At 36.6% G+C, this 21,279-nt stretch overlaps 2 protein-coding genes across 2 annotated transcripts; one reads left to right on the forward strand and one right to left on the reverse strand.

Annotated features, from left to right (window-relative positions):
- Positions 1–2,840: 2,840 nt before the first annotated feature.
- On the forward strand, positions 2,841–8,892 carry LOC110912889 (NADH dehydrogenase [ubiquinone] iron-sulfur protein 4, mitochondrial). Its single transcript, XM_022157719.2, has 5 exons — positions 2,841–3,070; positions 4,908–4,997; positions 6,367–6,495; positions 6,725–6,754; positions 8,673–8,892. The coding sequence occupies exons 1-5, from the start codon at positions 2,909–2,911 to the stop codon at positions 8,730–8,732; spliced, it is 471 nt and encodes a 156-aa protein (XP_022013411.1). The 5' UTR covers positions 2,841–2,908; the 3' UTR covers positions 8,733–8,892.
- Positions 8,893–8,902: 10 nt separating this feature from the next.
- Positions 8,903–10,117, reverse strand: LOC110910807 (AF4/FMR2 family member lilli). Its single transcript, XM_022155396.2, has one exon. It carries the CDS (start codon positions 10,069–10,071, stop codon positions 8,995–8,997), a length of 1,077 nt encoding a protein of 358 aa, XP_022011088.1. The 5' UTR covers positions 10,072–10,117; the 3' UTR covers positions 8,903–8,994.
- Between the last annotated feature and the right edge of the window lie 11,162 nt (positions 10,118–21,279).

Below are 21,279 nucleotides of genomic sequence, written 5' to 3' on the forward strand. Positions count from 1 at the left end.
AGGGCTGCTAGGGTTATGGATGATCCCAGCGGCTCTGGTGGAAGTCAACAGAAATCAGATGGGGTTTTTCCGCAAGACCGTGGCAAACAATCAGGTTCGTTTGAAGATTTAGCTAAACGGTTCATTGATATTGAGGGTAATACTTGGTTACCCCGAAGAGGGTCGCTTCAGAACCCTATTGAATCTGCAACTTTCAGTTCAATGGAAAAACTTGTGAAATTGGCTGGTCCATTGTCTTCGGCTTGTGAAGGGTCTGGTTACTCAAACATGGGATTCCCAGGTTCCCAGGTTCGTTCTGATTTGGGTAGTGCAATAAAGCCGAGGTCTTATGCTGATTCTGTCGTGGCAGCCAACAACAAACAGGTTAATTTCAGAACTCTGGTAAGTCCGGTGGTGCAGGATGGTTGTGATGTGGTGCTGTCTCGGGAATCGGTTAAGCTGGTTCAAGATCGATTAGCTAATACTCTGTATGGGTATTTTTTGGGGGATCGTGTGGCTTATCCGGTGGTTGAGTATTTTGTGAAAACAATTGGAAGAAGTTTGGTTTGCAAAAGTCTATGATGAATGCAAACGGGTTTTCTTTTTCAAATTTGCGAACAAAGAAGGTATGTTGAATGTTCTTAAAGAGGGACCCTGGATTATTCGTTCTCAACCTCTCTTCCTTAGTGTGTGGTCGCCTACTGCAAAACTAGAGAAGAAGGAAGTTGAAAAGATTCTTGTTTGGGTTAAAATTCATGATGTTCCCATAGTTGCCTATACAGAAGATGGTTTGAGTATGATTGCTACAACTATTGGTGAACCGAAATTGTTGGATTCGTATACTACCTCAATGTGCACGGATGCGTGGGGTAGGAGCAGCTATGCGAGAGCCTTGATAGAGATCTCAGCTGAAAATGCCTTTAAAGAGGAAGTTGTTATTGCGGTGCCTGAGCCAGAAGGTGAAGGCTTTAGTAAAGTGGTTTTGTCGGTTGAATATGAATGGAGTCCTCCTAGGTGTGCTCATTGTAAGGTGTTTGGTCATTCTGATGATTCCTGCCCGAGTCAGCCTAAGAGGGCTCCTAAGGGGCCGATCACTGGTCAGAACAAACAAGAGGGAAGCAATTCCCGGAAGCAAGTGAAACAGCCGGCTGTAGACAAAGAGGGATTTACGGATGTGGAGCGAAAAAAAGCGGCTAGGAAATCAGGGTTTCCTGTTAATAAGCAGAAGCAGAAATTCGAATATCGGCCGATTGGATCCAAGCCGCAGGGTGGGGCTACTACCACAGGTCCGCCACCTAGTGTCAAAACGCACAATCCGTTTGAAGTTCTTTCGGATACGGGTAAGAATGTGGGTAAAAATGGTGATGCTCAGCATGACCAGCAGGAATCGGATGAGGAGGAGGTTGAAGAAGTCTACAATGAAACTAGTGCATTTATGACATCGGGCACTCATCCCTTCTCCTCGAAAGCAGGGGCAAGCACCTCTTCTACCAAGTCCTCGAATGGATAGGCTAGCTGTATTTCGTCTGAAGGGGCTGCTGTTTTGTGGCTACTTTATATTTGATGATGGTGGTTGAGGATTTTGTTTTGTGTTTTTGCATTGTTTGTCTACTAGATGTCGTGTCATGATGTATAGTAGACTAGGATATGGGGTGTTTTTGGTCTTTGGTTTTTTGTTTTACATATATGGGGCATGTCCTGTATATGAACTAGTGTGGAACATATCCTCACTACTTGTACTTAATTGCGGTTGCATTTTAATAGAATCACCGGGGTAACCCTTTACCCAAAAAAAAAAAAAGTATTTTTGGTTATATAATATCTTTTCCTTTTGTTAATGATATTCCTTATCCTTTAATTTGATATTTGTCTAATAACTTGTGTTCGTTAATTTTTAAGTGTTTATTTTTTATCGACATCTAGTATAAATATTATTAAAAAAGTTGTATTTAAAATAGATTATTTTTATTTTATATCGTAAATCGGTATCATGACAAACCGAATCGATTTTTACCGAGCAACATAAGTGCCGGAATTGATATTATAAAAAACCAGTGTTTGTTTCTATAGTTTCCTATCGATGTAAAGCACGTGTCGATGTCTTTTGTGCATATCGCGTGTATATATTTATTTTTGGTTTTCTCTTTCCGGTGCTACAACAAGTGTTGATATTGTAACAAACTGAACCAATACCAAATAAATTTCTGCTGCGCAGTACAGAGGGATCCCACTATTCAATAATTTTGTAACTTATTCATTGGATTTGTGGTATAGTGGTAACTAATCAACTTTGTCATTGGATTGGTGAACTAGTGCTAGAAGAAAATTAACACACCTAGATTTAAAATTAAAAGTATTAAGTTCAAATCTCACAAGAATAAAAAAAATTCGCCGTTCTAACAAATTTTAAAAGGATTGCATTTACTAGAGGTGCGTAATGTGGTCTTTAAGAAGTGGAACCGAGTTCAGGTTTAGTCAACAAAGTCAATAGCCGGTTCCGCGTATGTTCATGTTTTTGACAGGGTTTTGATCAGTTTGGCCGGGTTTTTTTTTTTTTTTGGCCGGTTCAGGTCCGGGTTTTGACCAGGTAAAAAAGGTGGAACTTGTTCCGGTAGTTCAGGGTGAGTTTCTTTTTCTAAACCCCAGGTTTGGAACTGGCCTGTACACGTGGGTTGAGTAGTGTACAAACCGGTTCCAAATCAGGTATTCTTGATCAGATCGGTTCGTGTCGGGCCCAAAACCAGGTTTTTTTGGGGCATCTCTGACAGTCTAATCTCTATGCATCGACCACCAAAGTTATTGGGCTTTATAAAGATTTTGGGCTAGTTACCCGGACCATCGAAATAAAAAAGAGAAACTGGAACCTTCTACCAGAATACCGTACATCAACTTTTATAACAGTCCCAACTAACAGACCAAACCCGGAAGCATGGAGAAAATTCTAAAACGTGGTTTCGGTGTTGCTTTGTTCCGGCGGGACATTGGATCGCCGGCGGGAATAAGGTCATGCACATCTGAAGCTTTGGTGGAAGTCAATCCCGGTGAGGTCGGAGTCATCTCCGGCATCCCTCAGGAACAACTCCGGCGAAGGGTTTGTCCGTTTCACCTATCATTCATTCTAGAATCATCTATTTTATTTATAATTAGTTTATATTGTTAAAATGTTTTATTGTAGATGATTATTAAGTATTAATTGAAATTCTGAATTGATGTTGTTATTGTTCCTGCATTGTCAATGGTAGAGATCTGAATAATTTTATATGATGTTGAAGTTTGTGAAAATTTTATTTTATCGTTTCAAAGTAACTCGTTTTTGTTAGGGTTTAATTAGTTAGATAGATGGTTTTTGTATGATGAGTTGTGAATTGTATCAAGGTAGGAAAGTTTAGATGTTAATAGTAAGATTTGCATGGAAATTGTCGAATATGCGGTAACACAGATGTATAAAGGAGGGATGATGTGTGCATAAAGTACTCAAGTAGTACAAAGGTTAGACTAAGGCTCCACAAAATTTGGAAGTATATTTTAGGCCACCTAATTATGAATTTGGTTTTGGTTATGGTCGAAGTTCACTAATTTTAACGTTGTTTTTACTAATTTCGTGAAAAAAAAACGTTAAAAGTTGAGGACGGTTAATCAGGCATCATGTGGTGGCGTTGACAGCTAAAAGACAAAAGGGTACATGCACTAATCGGTCTTTGTCCCGATTGCTGAGTGTTATGTGCCTTGTGTCCAAGGCTTGATGCAAAACTACTATCGAGTCGGGGGTCTCACTGGAAGCAGCCTCTCTATTGGTGGGATTTACTGAGTATGATGATGGTGACGACGACGACGACGGTGACGACGACGGGCACACATACATGTTAGTTAAGTTCAGAACAAAACATGCGTGAAATAGTAACAGTCGGAGTCATGGTTGCCCCTACTTAAAGGAAAATTGGAAGTTTTTAGCCTAAAGCCAATTAGTGGAACTAAATGGATACTTGGGTGGCTTGTAGTGTTTTTTTTTTTTTATTTTATTTTTTATATTTTTTTTATATCTGGTTGCGTATGTATATTGTGTACATTATCCTATAAAGGATTGTATAAGCATTATTTTATGGTAGTTGATTACACTTAGGAGTAGTTAGGATCATGTGTTTCCAAATGCTGGTACACCATCCTAAGGTAATGTTTGAATCTCACTTTATTTTTGAAGTTTTTGCTTGTTAACAGTTGTATGGGGATAGTTTTCATTGTTATAGTTAGTAGTAGTACTAGCATGATGCTATGCTATTATTAGATACTCAGTAATTTTAATAAAATAATATTTATATAGGTAACAGACTTTCTATATTTAAGAGGGAAGTAACAAATATATATAAAGAGAAAAGAAAAGTGTGTTCATTAAGAACTCAGGAACAGGTACACCTGAAGGATATACGATTCTGGTTAGGTTTTGATGACCTTGGTTAGATCTTTTGACTACTTTTACCGTCCGTCTTTTCACATACCTTCATAGAAGCTCTCCTTCCCCAATGGTGCTTTGAGGTTTATGTTGGCTCATGACAAGAGGTTAGGTTCTAAGTTAATCATGTTTGCCTGCAAATTACAAACCTATTGCTTAAGAGCTGTGAATGTTATGTTTTATTCGCATGTTAGGATTCTTGGTCTGTATGCATATAATGGCTTTCCTTTTTTTATATAACAGATTGTGCTGATTTAACTACCATAAATTAGATGCATGTATATCAAGTAATGAGTATGCATAGGTCATGAGTTCTCAAGTCAGAGACATATAAAGTGACTATGGAATATATTGAATCCAATACAAGTTGTGCGATGATTTTATTAAGTTTCGTTCTTAAGTAGCATCTGTCCTTAACCACAAGGCAACTTATATTGTATTAATCTTGTTTATATTTGAACTGTTTAATTATGCATTCTAGGTCTTGATTTATTCACCAGCACGCACTGCAACTCAACAAGGCTCTGGAAAAGTCGGGAAGTGGAAAATCAACTTTTTGTCCACACAGAAGTACGTATTTTAGAATACGCCTAATTCTCATACACTTTTAAGTTAATACTATGAATTTATGTTCAGATATATATATTTTGTCGACATTACATATTTTTCGCTGCAATAGCTAAGTTGGTTCGTCTTCCGTATGTGGTTATGTATTCTCACTTTCTCAGCTACCAAGGAATTATGGTGCAATTATTTCTTTTGGTTTATCAAAATCTTACTATTCGGGTGTTTCATACAAGTGTTATTTGTAACCTCTACATTCACCGTTAACTTATCAATTGCAATTTGCAACTTCAACCGCACCTTTCGTATTATGTGAGGTGGGATTGGTTTGGTCTTGAGGTCCCAAACAAGGTAATCTTTCATATTTTAGGATAATATTACCGAAGATGAAGATAAGTGATAAGTGGGAGATTAAAATCTTGGGATTTTCGGGATACATGGTGCTATAAAACCTTATAGACTTGCTGGCTTGTTTATGTTAGAAATGTTAAAACAGGTCTACACACAAGGCTAGTCCTTCGAAAAGGGAATGATAAAAAGATGCGTGGTCCAAGTAATGATTAGTGGACATTTTCAAAAAGTTGATTGTACATTAAAGGAGACAGTCCATGTAATGATCGCAAAGATAATAGTACTTGCATCTTTTCAAACCTTGGATTATATACCTGCTTACGGAACCAAAATTCCTAGGTCGTTGGAGTATTACTATACCTAGATTAGATTTGTACAATGCTTGTGTTTTCTGCCTTGTTCTGTATCTAAAAAAATCAAAAAATATGATTGACCCCCACCTGTGTAATCAAAGGCATCCAGGCGAGCTGAGATGCAGCAAAACCGCCTTGGGTGTAGCAAGGCGCAATAACCACCTGAACTGGAAAAAACCAGGCCTGAACTGGTGAAAAACCTGCCCGAACTGGCCAAAACTAGTGTCAAGGATCTAAACCACAAGCCAAAACTAGTCTAAACCAGCTGGAAACAGGTTTACAACAGCCAAAATGTCCTGGACCCGATGTGCAACTTGCTTGTCTCGGGCGTGGTTTTTTCTTTTTTCTTTTTTCTTTTTTTTTTTTTTTTGCGCCTAGGCAACTGGCTTACCCTTTGCTCCTTGAGTGTGCCTTGTGCCTTTAACTACCTAGACACCCACCCGAAAACCTTACTGGTTATAATCTATTTGAAGTTTATAGATACCATTTAGGCTTTTTTTTCAAGTATCGACAAACATAAGTCATAGCTTTCAACCAGTTTGACCCATTCCCCTGTAAGCTAAAAAATTTAATTGACCTCTTTGATGTCAAACACAACTAAATTGACTCATGAAATTCCCACCTCTACATGGGAAGTTGATCAATTCTCTTACCTTTACATGGTATTTCATTTGGGAGAATCCGTTAATGCGGTGGACATCGACGGGTGACCCGTATGCCAATGTTGGTGAAGCAGGACTTAGTTTTAACAGCGTGGAGGCAGCAAAGGCATTTGCCGAGAAACATGGCTGGGAATATGAGGTATGATTCTACTTCTCATTCTTCTTTTTGTCAAAAGATGTTTGTTCATAATCGACACTACATTGTAACTTGTCGCTTCCTGTAAATGCTACGCCTCAACTCCTCTAAGTACGAAAACATAGGATTTACAATACTATCCATATGACCCTTTGAGATAAATACATAAAATTAAATGCACAATGTTTCAGTTTTCTTTTGGTTGCTGACATATCTTGTGTTCTTCATACAGGTTAAGAAGCATCACACTCCTATAATCAAGGTGCGTATTTGTTCATGCAGTTTTTAAAAGTTGTGGAATAGACAAGCTAGGGGTTTCGAGAGAACTAGGGGTGGCAATTCCTGACACGAGATGAATATATGATATTTCGTATCTAGGTTTTAGGTTGGCCAGTATAAACCCATTCAATATATTAACTAGTTATGTTTGGGTAGTTGGGTTGACCCATTCAATAAATCATTTAGGTTTGGGTTGACGTATTTTATAAATAACGGGTCCTGTTGTATAGAAATTAAACGGGTCAACGGGTTTAATGAAATTATTTGGGTTAAAGTGACTCTGGTTAACCCGCTTACAACTTTATTACAACCCAGCGACGGTTTAATGAAATGTCTTATATGGGTTAACTGGTTTAATGATAAATATTATTTGGATTATAGCGAACAATCTAGTCAACCGGCTAACCACTTTATTACAAGCAAACAACGTTTTAAGGGTGTACGGTGTGGTGATCGGTAAAGGGTGGCAAACCCCTTTACCGAGTGGTAAACACCACCGCCAACAAGTGTTTAATCACCAAAGTTTGCCAAATCGGTGGGGGCATGCCGAATCGTTAAGGGGAGGAAGGAAAGAGAGAGGGGGTGTGTGGGTGGGGTCCATTCCATCTCTCAACCAATCACATTTTTTCCTTTTTTTTTTTAAAAAAGTTTACCACTTTATCAAATGTCTAAACCATTGCCAACACTTTTCACCAAAGTTTAAACACTTTTCACTGATTGACATGGCGCGCTCTGATTGGTCGGTTTTTTAGTTTACCACTCCAAAATGTTTAACCACTCCTTACACCCTAATGATATGTATTTTTTCGGCCAACCGGTTTAATAAAGTATATTGTTTTAGTTAAAGCAACCAATCTAGTTAACTAGCTTTCAACTTTATTACAACCCACCAACGATTTAACGGAATATATTATTTGGGTCAACTGGTTTAATGATAAATGTTAAACCAACAATCTAACGGAATATATTATTTGGGTCAATTGGTTTAATGATAAATGTTAGACCGAACAATCTAGTTAACCCGCTTACAACTTTGTTAACCCGCTTAAAATCGACCAATGATTTAACGAAATATATTATTTGGGTCAACCTGTATAATGAAATATATTATTTGGGTTAAAGCGACCAATTTGGTTAACCCGTTTAGAACTTTATTACAACCTACCAACTCATTCTGACTTTTACTTTTAGATAAGCCGGTGAAATAAGTATTTATTACAACCCATCAACTCGTTTTGACTTTTAGATAAACCGCTCGTTCCATAAGCCGGTGAAATAAGTATTTATTACAACCAACCAACTCGTTTTCACTTTTAGATAAACAGCTCGTTCCATAAGCCGGTGAAATAAGTATTTATTACAACCCACCAACTCGTTTTCACTTTTAGATAAACAGCTCGTTCCATAAGCCGGTGAAATAAGTAGTTATTACAACCCATCAACTCGTTTTGACTTTTAGATAAACCGCTCGTTCCATAAGCCGGTGAAATAAGTATTTATTACAACCCACCAACTCGTTTGACTTTTAGATAAACCGCTCGTTCCATAAGCCGGTTAAATAAGTATTTATTACAACCCACCAACTCGTTTTCACTTTTAGATAAACAGCTCGTTCCATAAGCCGGTGAAATAAGTATTTATTACAACCCACCACCTCATAAACAGCTCTTTCATAAGCTTAGGTAAACCGGGTTATGCAAAAGGTGTAAATTTCAACCTTGAACTTGAACCAGTGAAATGAGGCCAGGTAATGCGAAAGGTGTCAACTTCAACCTGCCAACCCGTCCCGGTGGACTGTTAGAATTGGGTGGCCCGTTGACGTTTTGGTTCATATTTGATATCTAGGAATGGACTATGCATGGCTGGCTGACTGACTTGTGTCTTCAATCCTCCACTTGCAGGCTAAATCATATGCAGACAACTTCAAATGGAAAGGACCACCAGCAACCGACCAAAATTAATTAGGCTTTCTTCATGTTAAAAGCCTAGCCTAAACTTCCATACTCAATCCTCATGTTTGTAAAAATTAATAAAACAAAAATTCCCATCTTTGTAAAATAATAAAACAAAAATGCCCATCAGCAGCATCTAATATAATCTAATATATAATATAATATAATATATTTTTATATTTATATCTATTTTTTATATATTAATATACGTCTACATAGATACAATCTAGCCATTCCCTTTTTGGATTACACTTTGCAACTGCAAGTGATCTTAATCCTGCAAAACATCAGCACCACCTTGTCTTCTATGAAACCTCCATGCGAACTTGTAGTCCTTTGATTCACAAGCCACCCTCATCCCTTCACCAAAAGCATTCACTATATTCCTCTTCCCATTCGCCCCCCATTCGATCCTCGCCCAGCACGAAAACCCGCCCGAACAAACCCGCAAATCATCATCCTCATCCTTCAGATCAACGAAATCAAGCACCACATTGCCACAAATGCTCCTGCATGCAACCTCACCGGTCACCATTGACTCCACCCACCCGCAGTTGGGTTGACCCACCATGTTTTGGTAGCTTGAGTTCACCAGCCGCACCCGGTTGTTCGAGTCGGATACGAACGCGGGGAGCGTCTGCGACTCGAGTTCCTTTTCAATTTCTTCAGGTTTTTTCAAAGTTATGTGACGAGATGAACCGGATGAACCGGTGTCGTCTAGTTTTACGGCTCGGATGCTGACGGTTGACGAAACGAGACGGTTCGGTGTAGGGGAGATGACATTTGAGGTGGGTTTTTGCAACTGTGCAAGGAGGTCTTTTTCTTCTGGGATTTCAGCTGCTTTGTTGAGGTCGATGACGTCAGGTTGTGACTGCATGGGGTGGGTTGGGAGGAGGGGGAGGGTGACTAGGGTGGTGGGTGCAAAACCCTGAATCGAAATGGTTCGAGCCGGTGGGGAGGTGATATGGAAAGGCGGCGAAAGGCCCTGGAGGAGAGTCCGGGGCCTTTTGAAAGCGGCCGGTGGCGGTCCTAGAGACGTTCGCCCTCTCTTCCTGGTACGTGTTGGCCTCAACTGCAAATGAGGCCACACGTTTCTCAGGTAGGGAGACTGGCGGATCGTCGGAGACATGGATGGTGGTGATGAGCAGGATCCAGAGCCAGATACTCTGGAGCCAGATGCTCCGGATCCAGATCCGGAACCCTCATCACCACCACCCGCGTTAGGACTGTTACCACCACCGCCACCGGCCGCATTTGAAGCCTGTGGCTTAGGGGCTATGGGCCGGTATCTGGCCATGATCTCAGCGGTTTTAGCGGTGGGGGTGTAAGGATTCAAAGTTTGCAGCATGGTGGTGGTGGCAGTGAGTGAGGTGTGAATTGTTTGGAGTGTGGTTTGTGTAGTTAAAGGGTGAAGGTAAGCCAATAGGATTAAGGCAACATAAATAAAAGGAGAAAGGAGAGTGTGACACTTGGAGGTGTGAGGTGGTACGTGTTTGTACAGATGGTAAACTCATGCACTGCTTCATTCGGTTACATAAATTATACTTGCTTTCCATCCATCCGTATCAATTTTAAACAAATTACACGTATTTAGACTCTTAGGTTGTTGACGTGGCCCACCAACATATTTATAATTTTAAATGTTTATATACTAAATCTTAGATTATATTCCATGTATTACATAATTTTATATAACAGAATGTGTTTAGAATTATATTATTATTTACATACACAATTAAAAAAAAATTACAATTATAGACTTCTTTATACATTCCATTTGTTTTTTTTTATTTGACCATCTGTATTTGCATTATAAACAATGATCTATGGTAAGTGGTATCTATATGTATTTTTTGAATTGTTTTGAAAATATTAGAGTTACCAAACATAGTGGTTTTATACTTGTTGATGAGAAAGTTTTAAAACTCAATTTAAAAAAATAAATTTAAATTATTGGGAGAGTGAGATTGAAAGGAAAAATGTCATGTGACATTAATTGTAACCGTTTATTAGAAGTATGATAGTGTTTAAATTAAAAAAAACAATAATGTTGTTTAAATAAAGAAGAAATAAGAATCTTTCAATACTAATAAATAAAAATCTTTTTTTGACACGTGTCATTCTCTGGTAATTTCTCACCCTTATTTTTTTATTTATCTCTGTTATTAAATAATAATAATAATAATAATAATAATATTAAATATCAATTTAACTAAATCTATTTATCTCTTTTATTTTCATAATCATAAATTGATTTCTTTTTTAACTCTAAAGTTTTAATCTTTGGCAATTTAAGTCTAAATTTTCAATCTTTGGTATTTTAACCCCTTTGATTAAATTAATTTTTCACTTCTAATTCAAAAGTTTTCATCTTTTGCAATTTAACCCCTTTAATTTTTTTTTACTTTCAACCTAAAGCTTTTCATCTTTTGCAATTTAATCTCAACACTTCTTTTACTTTCAACTTTAGTCTCTTATATACTTTTCATCTTTCATAATTTCTCCGTTTAACGTGTCATTCTAAATTTCCGAGTTAACATGCCGCAATGTGCGTGCGGGGTTCAACGTTTTTCATCTATTTTTTTCCTGTTTGACATGTCCGTCGCAGCGCGTCTATTTTTCCCGTTTCATAGGTCTGTCGCAACGTGCGATTAATTATTTTTTTCTCGGTTTTACACATCGGCTCGTGGTCATGTGAGAAACATTTGCCTTTCATCTAACATGATATATAACTAATGAATCCCCCGCCGCATTGCGGCGGGTGGTAATTCTAGTTATTATATAATTAATCATTTAATTGAATTACGTAAATAATACAAAATTTAATATTTATTTAATTTAAGTACAATCAAATAAAGTTAACAAAGGTCAAAACTTTTAAAAATCTTTTTTAAATACACTTACATGTAAAGAAATTAGAAATCTTATAGTTATCTGCAAGACAAGTATAACCTATTCCCTAATGTTAATTTGGATAAATAGAATAAAAAGATAAAGATAAACTTTTTACTTAAGATTTGAGTATGTTTTTTTTTAAATATATATTTTTTTTAAATTAAAGGAGATAATATCACATGACATTCTTTGAAGTCTTTGAATTTATGCATGTTCGTATTCTTAAATATCTGGAGTAATGCGTTCTCAAATCTTCACTCGTTTAAGTACTAACAAATTACTAGTTTGTTAGTATATTTATTATAAGTATGTACATTTTTATTGATATGGATAGATATTATCTTTTTGGTTATGTAAAACACTAGCTTATTAATTTTGTCTGCTTTTAATATCAAATAATATCTTATATAATAACAAAAGTATACACGTTAACAGTTTTTAACACTTGGAACATCTTTTCACTTGATTCTGTTATTAATATCTTATATAATAAAAAAAAAGTGTACACGTTAACGTTGTTTAACACTTGGAACATCATTTCACTTGATTTTGTTTAGGAAGTAACAAGTTATATTTTGATAAAAAAATTTACAAGTGCATATATCTTGATTTTGTTTAGGAAGTAACAAGTTATATTTTGATAAAAAAAATTACAAGTGCATATATCTGTTTAAGAAGTAACAAGATTTTTAATAAAAATTTAACAGCTTATATATTTTTAAGAAGTTTAGAAATATATTCTTATAAAACGTTGTTTAAGAAGTGACAAGTTTTTTAATAAAAAATTAAAAGCTTATATATTTTAAGATGTTTAGAAATATATTCTAATAAAATGTGAAATTATTTTAGTTTTTTAATCTAGTTAATATCTTATTTTATTTAAAGTATAAATAGGAAATTCGATAGGTAAACCAATTGAATAGGACAACTCATGTGTTGGGAAAAAAACAAATGGGAAAAAGTTGTGGAAAAAGAAGGAAAAGTGGGGGGCGGTTGATACTTGATATTAGAGGAATGATATTATGTTTGGGATTATGTTTGGTTGAACACAATTGTAAAGTGATCTCAAGTTTTTTTTTGAGATGTAAAGTGAATCATTGGGCGTATTCATATTCAACACGATTGTTTTGCTTACAACCCTAATATGCTCTAGATTTAACTGGAGCATAAACCATAAACAAATTTGTTACATTAGAATCACCATGATATTTTATTCCTTGGAATAACTTTATTAGAAACTAAAATAATCCATGATTTGAGTGACCAAATGTTCTAGACGATCATGCTAACAATTGGAATTAGATGAAGCAACAAAAGCAGAAATAGGTTCGGGTGCGATGAGTGGATAAAAGCAACAAAAGCTGATATTATTGTGACGGCTCAGGAGCGTTCCTTCCTTGAAATCCTTAACAAAAAATCCAAAAGGGGCAAATTCGACAGAAACATTATTATCAACAGTAAAGCGTCGAACAAAAAGTAATGTGTGTGGAGAAGGTTTTTGAGATGAAGGTTTTTTAAAGGTGTTTGGATGGTTGTGTGACTGTATCCAATAACTGGCACCCCATTCTCATAACCAACAAGCATATATTTAATAGGAGTAATACAAGGATTAGTGGTCCTACATGAGAGGATGCGCATGTGTGTATGATCCATTCGTCGTCACATGGTTCAAGAGTGGTGGCTTGAAAAGCAGAAGCAAGATTACTAGATCCCATCTGGTTAAAATCAGTCATGAGGGCATGTTGAGACTATTAGGCCACTCGAAAGGGAACCTGAGGTGTGTAGGGGGTTTAGGGTGTATATTGCAAGGTTGGCTCCCCATCTTCAATAGGATACGAAAAATGGAGGTGGCGAGGCCCACCATGGGGACCAATACGATGCATTATAATTCTAGAGCCAAGAGTTCTGAGTTGGGCCGTGATAGGGGCCTAGGTTTCCAGATGGGCTTATGGGCTTCTGGTGTTGCGGTTTGCGCCTTGAGGTGGTTCACGTTGATTATTGGCCCATTGAAGTTTCTATTGGGGCTGGATCTGCGAGCATTCATATGGCGGTCACCACCACCACCGCCACCATGCCGATAGTTGTTGTCATGACGGTATTTGGTGTCGAGTATGACAACCGCTTCTATTTCCGGTGCATCAAGATTATAACAAGTAGCTTAGTATTTGACGTGAAGTGAAGTGTATATAAATTATGATGATTTTTAGCCGGTTTTTACATTATTTCAAGTTTTAAATTAAGAAAATATGATACGATATTATCACTCAAAACTTCATGTTGGGAAAGTGCACCCATCGTTGGCATAATATAGTGATGGTAAGATATCGAGGTCGTCCAAGGATATAAGAGCTTTTAGTACAAGATGTCATCAACGTCTAGTCAGGCCATAAAAGGTGTGGTTTTTATGAATTTTATAAAAAGACAAATAAATATATAAAAGATGGTTTTGAAATCAAGTTTAAGAAACGGTTACTTGGGCTTTTACTTTCCCTTGATGCTTTGTTACTAAGTTTGTCATGGATTTACAAGAGTTTACTCTATGCGACCACCATACGTCTTTGGAAGGCTATTATGAGTACTCTTCGAAACAACCAACCAAAGTCGTTTGTTTAAGACCCAGTAAAAATTTGTGTCTAGTTAATGCATAAAGTCGTGGGACTCCATGTTTTGTGGTTATCACCACATTCCACCCATATTGGACAGAATCACTAGGGAAACTATCGGCAAGGTCGAAATCAAACACGTCAGTTTGAACATAATCAACAAACAAACTATCCATTGTATAGGTTTAGTATTAAGTAAAACTAGTCATAAGGAACATACCACCAATCACTATGGAACTGGTGTTTTGATCTTATCTATCCAAGAGTAGTGAAGATGATGTAAACCAAATCTTTGGTTGTTCCTCCCTGACCTTTGCAGCTTCTACTGTTGTTCCCAAGGTTCCCACACTTGCCACACTTTGTGGTGCCCCCCTTCCTAGTCATTTTCCCTCCTTTAGCAAAAATCTCTTGAACCTCTTCCACACTCTTACTTCTTTTCTTCATTTGCCTCCCCACATGTTCAATGTTCATACACCTTTTTAACTAACTGCATATAAGTCTACTATAAACATATATGATATTTCATTACAAACCTGGATATAATGTTTAGGTGGGATAAGTTTTGTGGGGCATTCTGATGGTGTCCACATATCAGGCTAACAAATTTGTTCAATGACATGCTGGTAAGCCTCTTTGCATGTATCTAACCAGTAAACTCTAGACACCTAATTTTCTAGACAGCCTACCCAAATACCATTCCTAGACATATCCCATATAGAAGCTACTGCATGTTTACAGGGTATCCCCATCAAATCCCACCTTCTGGATGAGCATGTTTCCAGATCCACATTGACCACACACCTGGACCTAGAACATGTCACAAGTTAATTGCAAATCACCATTAGTAACATCATAATTCCAATGCTAGATCCACATTGACTACATACCTGGTACTTTGAAGAAGAGACCATCAGAACATTCATTTGTGATACTTGTTCCTTAATTTCGTTAAGTACACCTTTAACATAAGGTGTCAATGAACCATGTGATTTTGCTTGAACCTTCTTGGCATTAACAATTCTTTTAGTCATGTATTCTTTGGTGTAGTCCAAACATGTGATCATAGGCTTGTCTCTAGCTCTAAGTATTTGCCTGTTAAAGACATCACAAATGTTTTTCAGTAAAATATCAAACTGTGCCCTACCTGAAAATGAGCTATTGACATTTTGGTTAAACTGTGATATAACTTAGGGTTTGAATCTTTTATCTCTTGTATAGCAATGTTAAAGTAAGGCATACTGGTCATCATGGATGTTCTCCTTAACATGTTCTTAAACACACCTCCTTTCCATTGCTTCTTCATGTTTTCATGTTTGTGTCTAAGACAAAGTGTTGGGATTGAACCCTACCAGAGGAACAGATAATGAAAGCCAAAAATGGTTCACAACAGTGGATTCATCATAATCAACTGTTTGCATTAAGCTTTCCCCTTGACAGTGGTTATTTGGAAACTGACAGACTTCAAAGCACTGATCAATAAGACAACTGTTACCAAAGTACTGATGAAGATTAAAGACTGAAGCTCAATCTACTGACGGAATCCAAGCACTGCTGAAGAGTTAAAGCACTGCCCATTGAAGGTCTGATCACCCTTTGAAGAAAGCACTGATGCTCAACATCAGTGGTTGACTACATCAGTGGAATGAAGAATCAGTGTTTATACATCAGTGATTAGAATGTAATCAGTGTCTGTATGGTCAGTAGTTATAGATCAGTGGATAGAGTTTGTTAGGTTGTTAGATGTCACTTTCATGGTGACGTCAGCTGAGATGCTTCAGTGGTTTGGTTTGCCTATAAATGTAACAGTACCATGTACTGTTACATTTGATTGACTGAGTGAGTTCTTCTCCTCTGTTCAAATCCTTTTATCTTGTGCAATCAACCTTGGAGCATCAGGTTGAGGGGGAGTTTAGTTTGTAAGCATGCTGTATAATCTTTTGGTTTGTATTGTAATCATTCGACTTTATGAAAAGAATGTGTTTATCTAAACTATTTTCTTCCTGAGTTGTGTTTACAAAGTTTGTGTTCATTTCCGCTGCACTTAATGTTCAATTTATGCAAACAAACACAATTCTGTGAGCCCTAGATCCTAACAATTGGTATCAGAGCTCGGACAATCAAATTCGATCTAACAATCAATTTGACATAACAGTTCAGCTCAAAATTCATTGATACTAAGGTTGATTGTATTTTGTTGAAAAACAGAGTAACAAGTAAGGACGTTCAAAGTTGCTACTCAAAAACTCTGTAAAACAACCAAGATGTCATAAGACACACGAACTTCTTATAACAAGTGATATCATACATAAAGCACCTATAGTTTTCAGATTTGAAAAATGACTGATGACTATGGTATAATCGTTTTCTTTACAAATATGATTTCAAGTGTTGATATGAAGTTTATGCTGTTTCCATCATGTCTGATATTAAGGTATGAACCTCTAATCAACAAAAACCTATGATTTGTAAAGCATTAGTGTTTTTGTTAACATTAAAAGAGGGAAATTAAAACTTTAGATATCGAATCTTATGTGTTGAAAAACAGGTTGAGAATCCTGTTGAAAAGGATCAAATCAACTTTGCTAAGAACACTTTAAGAAAATCAGGTGCTAAGTCAGACTAAATCATAGGCAATGTGAGATTTGACATAAATATGTGCAAAAATGTCCAAGTCTTTCCAAACATTGCTGTAAAATGATTCTGGTCTGAGTATTTCTTCAACAAAAACCTCCCAGTAAGTATTTTAGTACTTATGAATGGGAAGGGTAAAAAGGGAAAAAGAAAAATCACAAAAACTCATAAGTGTGTTTATCTCAAAACTTTTGAAGATAAAAGAAAAGAGTATAAATGAAAAACACTTAAGAGTTCAGAATTGGGTAAACAATGGTCATCGAGCAGCTGTGTGCATTTATTGATTCAGGTAAATTCAGGTAACAATAGTGTCACCAGTGATTTAACTCAAAAGAGGACTAGGCAAGTTTTTCAGTGTCATCAAATGGTAACAAGTCTATGACAGGACTTTTAAAACCTATGTGTACATGTCTCCTCATTTTTTGCAATCAATTAACAAGGAAGTGGTCTCAAACAGTTATCATCATTGACTACTTTCTTTAAAACTTGAAGAATGATATGACCATGTGTCTTAATTAAAAATATACCAGATCCTTTTTGATCTTGTTTTCAGAATAACCTTTAATTATTTTTCTTGAAAAGGTTTTTCTAAATAAAACAGGATATATTATTCATTTTTTAATGATATATTTTATACTTCTATCTATTTTTGATGATAAAAGTTTCAATCTCCTGTCAGGATGTATAATTTTTTTTAGATACTATCCTTGAAAACAGATCAAAAGGAAATGGTTCAAGTGTCAAGGTCATGTCAAACTCAAGTTTGGTTTAACTCAGATCAAAGATTGATTGCTAACAGACCTTAAAATGCATGGATACTCATATCATAATTAAAAATTATGTCTCAAAATGAGTAGCCATTGTAAAAGAGTTTTCATCATCAAAGGCACTAAACCACTGTCAGGAATTTATAAAAGCTTCAAATCTGGAAATAGACATGTGGCAAAACCTTGAATACCAATTCCTGTAAAAACTGCTGACATACTAAACTTGACAATGTGCATCTAATATGTATTTTGTTAAGAATAGCATTTTTGCAGACACTTCACAAATCACTATCAACAGATGCTGGACATGATATTATGGTAACACAAGATAAAATCATTCTCTTCATCTGAGAAGCAGATGCTAAAACCTTTTGTCAAAAGCTATACCTCTGTTTCTTAACTACTGTTCTACTCAAACATCTGTTTCCTAAAACATTGTCCACTGCTGAAAGTCAACCTCTATTCTCTCATTCTCATGATAAGCACTGTTGTTCAAAATCAGTGTTTTATCCACTGATAGTAAAAATCATCCACTGCCTCATTTGTTACCGTTGTAACCACTGATCTTTTTCATCAGTGGCTTCTTAAAACAACTGTCCTCTATCATTCATCTTTTCATCAGAGGTTGGCACGTGGTCAGTTTCTAGCCATCAGATCATTATAACCACTGCCACATCAGCACTCACTTTTTCCCTAAATAAAACCCTGATCAAAACCCCAAACAGGGTTTTACACTGTCGAATTGAATTCCAAAAATTCTTTTCTCAAAGCAGTTTCCCACTTTTCATCACAAATCATTCTTTGATATTCTTCATCAAAATGGCGAAATCAAAATCAAAATCAAAATCATCCTCATCCTCTGCTTCCAAAGACGCCACTCAAATGGTTGATGAACCCATTGAATCCCATACAAATCTCCTCACAATTATGTGGGTTTAATCACAAAACCCACTACCACACACACCTTCGATTCCATCATCGACACCATATCTGCATCAAAGTACAAAACTTTGCTAACAGCAGATGCTCCTATTTACCAACAAACCCAGAGAGAGTTCTAGAAAAATGCTACCCTTAAAAAACAAGGAGACATCGTCATAGCCATCAACTCCTCTATACAGGGTAAAGTGATTCAAATTACTCCACAATCAATCTCAGAAGCCTTTAAACTTGATGATCAGAAAGGTAAAACTTCTTTTTCTAAAACCGAGTTGAAAACTGATTTCCTAAAAAGGGGTTATGCAGAACAACCAAAAAGAGATACCTTACAAAAATGTTTCTTTCCTTCTGCACCTAGGTTTTTATTTCACACCCTTTTGATGTGTGTTTCAAATAAAACAACTGCTTTTAACGAAATACCATTAAAGATTCAATGCCTGGGTTATGCTATTTTAAACAATGAAAATTTTAACTATTCCCAGGAGATCTTTGATGATCTGGTAAAGAATGTTGATAGCAAATCATTTTTGCTCTTTCCAAGGTTTCTAAGCTACTATCTTAAACAAAAATTTGGAAAGGAAAATGAAAATTTACTCAAACAAGGTGTTTATTTTCAAATAAATAGTTTAACACCTGAAACATTCTCTAGAATGTTAACACCTTCAAAATCAAAAGCAGAGGTGCCTGAGCAGAATTTTGCAGATGACACTGCTACTCAGGTATCGGCTGCTGAGCCCACTGCTCCAGGTGATCATAGCAGCACAACCACTGCTTTGAAACCCACACCTGCCATTACCAAAAAGACCAAAAAGAAAACATCCAGAAAGCCCCCGTATCAACAATCACCACTTCAACACACACCACTTCACCACACACTATCAAAACCACTGTTTTACCATCATCATCATCTATAATCACATCACCACCACCAAAACCAAACTCACCACCATTACCTCCTGCCATAAAGCAGAAGACAACAGATGTTACAACATCTGTTGTAATGACAACAGTGGTTGAAACACCAGTTGTTTCAACACCTATTAGTCAGACACTTTCCACCACTCAAATCACTACCATTTCAACACCTGCTCAAAAGGAGGAGACACCTACTGACACATTAGTAGTTGTAATGACAACAGAGGTTGAAACACCAGTTGTTCCAACAGCTGTCAGTCAACAATCCACCACTGCTCTCAACATTTCTACATCACAACCAAAATCCCCTTCACCCAAAAAGCTTTACACAAGGAAAAGGAAATTTCAGAAGAATGTTGATGATATACTAGCACCTATTCCTTTATCCTCTACACCTTACAATGTCATCAATCCACAACCACCCATTCAAATATCCTCCACTAGAATTGAATCTGTTGCTGAGAAATATCCACTGGAATTGGAAGCTATAAAGGATGAGATGAAACAATTCTATACAATAGATGATCCTTGGGAAAGAAGATTTCCTTCTCTCATTGGCTTCAGGAATCCATTAAACATGAGTGAGTATCTAAAACTCAAAGCCAGGCAAGCAGATATAAGAGCTAGAATTGAATGCAAAGATCAAGGTGATAAAGCCATTTCTGAAAGAATGGAGTTTTTACTCACTAAGGTCAAACAAATGGAAGATTATGCAAAAGACCTGAGCAAAGACATGTCAAATATGCCACCTGATGCTGCCCTACAAAAGGTAATGAGAAAGGAGTTTCTTGAATTCATCATAAAAGAAAAGTTCTATTCAGCTAAAGAGGAACAATTCAGTGAATGGCCACTCATTGCACTAAAGCATGAGGTAAATAGGATCAAGAGAATCAAGAATGATCCTAGTAAGAAAAGAACAACTCCAAACTGGAGCAAATACAAACAGGTCATTGATAAACTCACTTCAGAATACAAGAAAAAGAAACAGGAGTTAGTGGATGCAAATGTGGATACTGCTAAAGCCATAGCAAAATGGACAAAGCAGTATACAGATGAGGCTTATGAAAGGCTGAAAAGAAGGAAGATGACAGATCCTAATGTACCAAAGAAGCCTGAACACAAAAAGCCAGAACAGGCCATTGATCCTAAACCACTGTTCACATCAGCAGATACCCCTATCATTGTGATAAACCAAGAAAAAGGGAAACTGTTGATCAATGAAGAAGAAAAAAAAAAAGAAAAGGAAACTGAGTACTTTACAGAAGCCATCAAGAAAATGGATTTAAATGAAGATAGCTCAGCAAAACTTCAAAACCTTGTCAAAGAGGTAGTAAACAAACCTGCATCACCAAACACTTCAGCAGATATGACAGCCATTGAGCTAGATCAAAAGAAGAGACAAGAGCTGATTGAAAAAGAGACTGCAGAAGATATAGCTGCAGCAAATGATGTCATAAAAATGGCTTTCAAACAAATGTCTGCTGAAAGTTCACAAGTCTTCACAAGGCAAAAATCCCCTGACTCATCAGTGAATAAACCTCTCCAAAGAAACCCATTGGGTTCAAAAGTACTAAAATGGATGTCTGGTCAAAAGACCCATGTATTGACCCTGATCAGATCCCATGGAGAAGTTAAGCACATATTAAGGGATCAAGCACTAGGCCTGGGTGTTGAAGATCTACAAGATCTCCTTGAGCTTACACTGTGTAGGGATGAGGGTGATAGAAGTTCTCAGGATTTTGAGATTCAATTTAAAGAACAAGTTAGGGAACTTCTGATGAGAAATAAAAGTCCAGAATAATGAAG

The sequence above is a fragment of the Helianthus annuus genome, chromosome 15, assembly GCF_002127325.2.
Source record: "Helianthus annuus cultivar XRQ/B chromosome 15, HanXRQr2.0-SUNRISE, whole genome shotgun sequence".
In the NCBI taxonomy this organism is placed as follows: Eukaryota; Viridiplantae; Streptophyta; class Magnoliopsida; order Asterales; family Asteraceae; genus Helianthus; species Helianthus annuus.